The 6417-nt window shown below is 54.0% G+C and overlaps 1 protein-coding gene across 1 annotated transcript; it reads right to left on the bottom strand.

Moving 5' to 3' along the window:
• Positions 1–220: 220 nt before the first annotated feature.
• Positions 221–6083, bottom strand: LOC133275238 (heat shock factor protein 5-like). The gene is made up of 7 exons (XM_061465085.1): positions 5576–6083; positions 4161–4540; positions 2793–2795; positions 2339–2422; positions 1151–1501; positions 923–1064; positions 221–285 (listed from the first exon to the last, which is right to left on the bottom strand). Exons 1-7 carry the CDS (start codon positions 6081–6083, stop codon positions 221–223), a joined length of 1533 nt encoding a protein of 510 aa, XP_061321069.1.
• Positions 6084–6417: the final 334 nt, after the last annotated feature.

Raw genomic sequence — 6417 nt, 5'->3', positions numbered from 1 at the left:
TTATTAATTTATAAATAACGCTATAAATAACATACAGATTTAGGAATAAAGCTAGAAATAACACATAAATTGAGGAATAGAGCTATCAAGGACATAAGAGTTAGGAAACAGAACAGAAGAGGTTTGACCCTGAACCCAGGCTCCAGCTCTGTGCCGAGCGCTGCTGCCGGACTCGCAGGAGGGAACCAGCCGCCAGCCGCTCCACGGGTTCACACGCTCCTCACTCCGCCGTCTTCCTCCAGAAGCAGCCCCGCTTACAGGCTCCACCTTCCGGCTCCTGGGGATCTAGGAAGCAAACACCACCGAGGAAGTGGCAGGCTTTGCCTACGGCTCAGCTGGCAGCACGCACAGCACCTCTGCTGCCATCAGGGACAGTCCAATCTGGCCAAAGGCGGCCTGCGACTTGAAAATCTGAGCGTGTTTTTCTCCTGTGTTGCAGCACACGTATCAGCAGGCTGCTGTGACATTTATTTAGTGATCTGAGCCACAAAGGTTGCGCTCGGGCACTCACTTGGGCAGCGTGGTGGGGTTTTCCCCTCTTACGTCAACAGTCACCTCATTAGTCGGAGTTCCCTTTGTGGCACTCTCACCCTCCAGCAAACATACCCACAGCCTGCATCTCACTGCTGTGTACTGTGACATGCAGGGCTCTGACACAACTCCCACAACTTCAGCGTTTATTGACTGAGAGAATTTATTCCCTGGTCCACCTAGGAGTCCTCACCACCAGCTTACGTATAGAAGCGTGTCGGCAAGTACGCCGAGAGCTCCTACGAGTGCAAGAGTTGAACTGAAGGCCCAGTGAGGTACTTAACACTGCAGACAATAACTCAGCTCTTGTGATCTCCCCTTGCCGCAAGAGTTTCAGAGCAGCTGTCTTGGCCACTTCTAAAAAAGGCAGGCTCTCTTAGCAGGGACTTACCCTGCTGTGAGCTGTGTCTTCTCTTCCTGCACGGAGGTTTTGCAGGGGACCCTGGCTCTTCCGCAGCTTTCTTCACTGCCTCGCTTCCTGAAGTGAGCTCTCTCTCTTCCCTCGCAGATCCACATTTAACACTCTCATTCTCCTTTAAATAAACACACCAACAAATGAAATAAACCCAAAGACCACTCAATAGTTTCCTGGGGAGTTTTACCTCCATTTAGCACTTACTTGCTCTGCACTGAACAGCTCATCCACAGCAAACATTTCAGATGGCTGAGCTGGGTTGTGATCCAGCTGTTCTTCAGGGGCTCCCTGTGTGCTCACAGAGTCTTGCGCTGTTTCAGCAGCAGCAGCGCTTTCTATGGCCGCATTGATGTAGCTTTCCAACAGCTCTCCATCCCAGCTTTCTGCAGGCTCCGGTGTCACTACATCAGCGCTCTGCGATGCATACATCTCCTCGAGAAACTGAAGCACATCTTCGTAACTTAATTCTGGCAACTTCTCCTCGTCCTCAGATGCATGATGTGCCCCATCAGAAGGCAGGCATTCAGCTGCAGAAGGTGGCTGCAATTCAGGACTCTGCGAGAAACAAAACACAGGGAATTTCCAGATCAAAAAATCACAACCGTTTGCTGATGGATTTTACTGCTTCTGAGGACTGTGCAGGTCAACCCTTTTTCAGCACACACCAGCAGAGCTTGCTTTGCTTATTCCCTCTGAGAAAAAAAGTATCTCCAAGCTGCTGGAATGCGAAAGGAAGCCCTGGCATTTTTACTGAGGTTCTTTTACTATTTCATAAGCCAGGCCACCCAATGAGGTGCAGTTTCCACCAGAATTCTAGAAAGCATTGACAGGTAGCACTGGAGCTCTCCAGTGACAGGATAGGATAGGATAGGATAGGATAGGATAGGATAGGATAGGATAGGATAGGATAGGATAGGATAGCTCTGAGCCGGGGCCAACTCCAAAAGTCAACTTGGTTCTTCTCATGCAGCCAATGAAACTCAGGACTGCCACAAGTTGTCTGGGACACAGAAGTGGAGCTGATTCCCAGTATCATAACATTAAAGAATCCCATTTTGTGCAGGCAAGGACTTTCTTCAAAGATAAACGGAGACTCGTGAACTAAAGCGAATTATGGTGAAGTCAAACATAACACTTTTCGAGGAAAAGAACACTCTGCCGATGAGGACACCCGCAATCCCGCTGCCCTGAAACCTCACCTGCATTACAGCACTGCCCCTTTCGTGTTTCAAAGCGGTGCTTTCAAATGGCCATTGGCAAACCACGTTACTTTCCCTTTCGAAAGCAGATCCAGTCCCAAACTTCTCTCCTTCCTGCCGCAAGAACCCAGAACCCTGCGGTCCATGCATGGGGTCTCCTCCCTTCCCCCTGCTCTCTGTGCGCTGCACTCACCTGCACAAAGACGAAGTCGGTGGACGCCGCAGCAGCAGCACTGGCGCTGACAGTCAGAAGACCTCCCTGGGCAGGGGGTGAACACTGCGGGGTGCCTGCAAAATTCAAACACAGGGATCAGACTGCCAGAACTGCTGCCCAGGGTGTACAGTTCTGTTGCTTACTTGCATTAAACACTGCAGTAACCGCTCTGTAAGCCAACTCCCTGAAATGGATTATGACCTCCCCGCCGATTGTAAGACTGAGTTCTCCACCTTAAAACATATTTCTTCTAAAGTATGTAGACACAGATCCAACATACGCATTGCAGAATTAACCAACACACACGGAATCTTCATATTCACTCCTCTCTATCTTAATATCACCTTTTTTCGATTTGGCTGCTCGACTGTCTCAACACAACACGCCACAGAAAGGGGATTCAGACAGAAAGGGCATGCATGTTCACGCACACACACTGGAATGAAAATGGGATCTTACTCCAAAAAGCAGCTCTGTAGATGAAGCAGTTTCTGTGGGTCTCAGGTTTTGGTGCCACGCAGAGAGAACTTACAAGGAAAGGCACTACTGGCAGGACAGAGAATCTTTAAAATCTGCAGTCCTTCTGGGCGAGAGAGAAATCCCCCATGAAATCAAATCTAGGCCAATGTTCACAGTAATTAAATGGTACAAGTGTGACTTGAGGCGGCCACGTGATCAGAGGAACTTTTGTCCATTTTGGAGCAACAAACACAAGAGCTAAACAACAGGGAGCGAGCTCGTGGACATCCTTCCACAGCAGCACGAGACACGTGTCTGACTCCTGTTACCTCAAAAGCTCGTTCTGAGCAACCTTAGGATGAAATCTGGACATCTTTCAGAAGAACACCCTGTGACCTGCAAACATATTACAGCTCTGGATTGTGCCAAAAATCGAATGATACCTGGGCTTCACTCCCTGGGAACGCCAAAGGATGTTGACAAAGGCAAGCAAACCACCAAAGAAACCTAAAGGGCTACTGTAAAAACAGGGCGAGAGAGCAAAGGAGAGATTGGCTGTAACCTGCTGGAGTGATCCTAAGGAAACAAACATGTAGTACAAAGAGCCTAGTTTCTAAGAGAAGAAAAGGAAGAACCCAAAGGGAAAAAGCGCTTGTGAAACAGGAGGCAGGTGTAAAACGTAACGTCCTCACCATAGGCTATAAAAAGCTACGAGTAAAGTAGAAATTGCACAACTCTTGCACTTAGTAGAGCTTATAGTGAAAGCAGCTCGTGAATCAAACGCGCTGTAATGCCTGTACATCAAGGGGACGAGAACACAGGTAACCGTGTAGCAGCCCAGACTGGTGAGCGATTCTGACCGGGTCTGAAGTGCAGAAGGGTGCACAGAAAGAACGGTTTGCACTCACACCACCTTTTCTTGGTTTTTTTTTTTGCCAGCTGCAGCAGTGCCTGATCTAACAGCAAGAAAAACTGCACCTGTGGAAATCCCACTGATGGGCTCGGCTGGCAAAGGGGCCAATTCTTTTGTAATACTTCAAGTGCTCCAGCTGAATCAAGATTCCACACACACCTGCTTCACCCACACGCTTTTGTCCTTCCCTGCTCATTGCAGAGAAGGCATTTCTAAGCTCTCCTGTCTCTGATACAGTTCATCTCATCAGAACCAGAAGAAATGAGCGGCTAAAGCACATTCTGTCACAGGCTGGTTGCAAGTATACGGACAGGGAACACACATCTCTTTGCGAGCACACGCGTCAGATACACACGCAGTGACAGAGCACTGGCGGAAAACATTTCATGCATCGCTTGGCAGGAACTTCTCGAGCAGCAAGCGGAGAACTTTTGCCGTACCCGTTGGATCCCGGCCTTGCAAGCACTGCCCTGGAGACGCGCAGCTGCCCCGTTCTGGAAGGGCAGCACCGGCTGGAGCCCCTCGCTGAAGCGGCAGAAGTGAGCACACGGTCTGGAGAGTGTACGTGACCTCCGTGCAACACTTGTGGAGGACGGGAAAGGGAGCCCCCTGGCCTGGGAAAGCTGGGAGAGCCCCGTGCCATGGCAGCCACGCAACAGAACCCTGCCATGGTCTGGAAGGGACCGGAGGCTGCTGGGAAGTCGCTGCCTGGAAAGCAGGGGGCTCCTGGCATGAGGCGGCTGTGCTGGAGGGCGGAAAGCAGCTGTCTGGATGACAAGGTTGAGGAGCCTCTCCTGCAGTCACCAGTCCTGCAAAACAAAGGGAAACAAGGACTAAGGGAAGGAGTTTTCACTGGCCCTGAAAGGCAGGATGAGGAGCCAAGGCTCCACAACGTTCCCTGGGAAGACCACCTTTGCTCCGATATTCTTCATCCAGAAACAGACTCTATTCTTACACCTAAACATACAGTAACTGCTGCAGCACTACCACCTGAACACACAGGAACACCAGTGCTGTGCCAACACACAGCCATCTCTGGAGCATTCAGTCTCCTGAAACCCTCAGGAGCAAGTGATCGCTACTTAGAAATGCGCTATTAGAAATCAAAATGCGCAGGAGCTGACCAAACCGGCACAAGCCGTTTAGCAAGTGCTGCGCGTTACATCAGGCAGTAAGGTAAAATAAAGGGGGAAGGGTGAAGCGGGGCTCTACCGAACTCCAGTGCGGACAGCACAGGGGCAGCCAAGGCAGGGGCAATGTCCAAATCCTAAACGTGACTCTGAGAGCACTTGATCACAAGTCCTTCAGTTTGTCAAGGAAAACAAAACCAAAGCCAGCTTTTTTCCAGGTAGCTCAACCGGTTGAGTGTAAAAAAGCTCAGACTTTGCCGTTTTGTTACTTCCAAGATATTCCCTTTCATCTTCCCTGGTTTCCTCTCTCGGTCAGTTACGGTTTCATGAAATGGTACTTGCCCTCACACGGTTACCCATCGCTTCACACAGATTTAACGACAGCTTATGGAGCAACCCTTCAAGGAGAAGGAACGTCCATCTGGTAGGGCTGTGCCAGCTCCACAGAGCCAGGGTGAGGGTGTTGTTACTGCAGCCCCCGACGGAGGCTGTCTTGCAGCCGAGGGGCAGACGGAACCACACGCGAACCTCGCTCCCCGTGCCTGCCGGCAGCCCATCTCCCTGCATGAACAACAACGGCTTTCCCGCAGCGGCGGAGCTGAGCGGCCGCCAGCAAGGTCAGGCAAGCCTGCTGCCTGCGGGGGTGCCGATCTAGAAACCCCGCAGCACCCAGTGCTTCTCGGGGCCCCGCAGCCCGGGGCCAGCCCAGCTCACCGGGCCTGGCAGCCTCGCCGAGCGTCGAGGGCGGGAGCTGGGAGCGCTGTGCCGGGCGGCTGGGCAGCTCCAGGCCGGCCGCCAGCTTCGCCTTGTTGGCCCTCGTCAGGCGCTTGAGGTTTACGAGGAGCTCGGGGCGGTCGCGGCGGAAATGGGGGCTGTAGAAATGGAGCAGAGCCCCGGCGGAGCTGCCGCCATCGCCCCCCGCCGGGTCCTGCAGGGGCCCGGGCCCCGGCCCCAGCCCCAGCTTGCGGAACCCATAGAGGTTCAGCTGGCGGACGAAGCTGGCGAAGTTCCTGGTCTTAAAGACCTCGCCGTCCAGCGCCGCCCCGTCGCCGGCCGCCTCCGCGCCCAGCAGCTCTCGCTCGAAGAGCCGCTGGTCGATGAGCAGCCCCTCGCCGCGGGCATCCCAGCGCACGGAGCCGCAGCGCGGGCTGTTCACCAGCTCCCAGAGCTTGGCCGGGAAATGGCTGGGGTTGAGAGCAGCGGGCAGCCGCTGGCCCTCCATGGCGCTCCCCGACAACGGACGCACTGGCCACTCGCGCTCCAGCGGCCGCCGGGCAACGCCCGGCCCCGTCGGCCCGCCCTGGGGAGCGACACCGGCCCGAGCGCCGCCCGGCACGGGACCGGCTTCAGCCCGCGCTGTCCGCCGGCCCCGGCCCCGCCACCGCCTCGGCACAGCCGCACCTGCAGCATCGCCGGAGCCCGCCGGGCCCGCAGCGCCTCCCCGCTCCCCCAGCCCCGCCGCTCCCCTCGGCCGCTCCCCGGTCCCTCAGCCCCAAGAACAAAATCACGACAACAAGTTAAAAACCAAACCTGCAGCACCAAGACAAAAGCTCAAA

Source organism: Pezoporus flaviventris, unplaced genomic scaffold, assembly GCF_033815535.1.
Source record: "Pezoporus flaviventris isolate CSIRO_AGI_PZ_B2104156 unplaced genomic scaffold, CSIRO_AGI_Pfla_v1 ptg000037l, whole genome shotgun sequence".
NCBI classification, from domain to species: Eukaryota; Metazoa; Chordata; class Aves; order Psittaciformes; family Psittacidae; genus Pezoporus; species Pezoporus flaviventris.
This window is presented reverse-complemented; position numbering and strand designations above follow the sequence as displayed.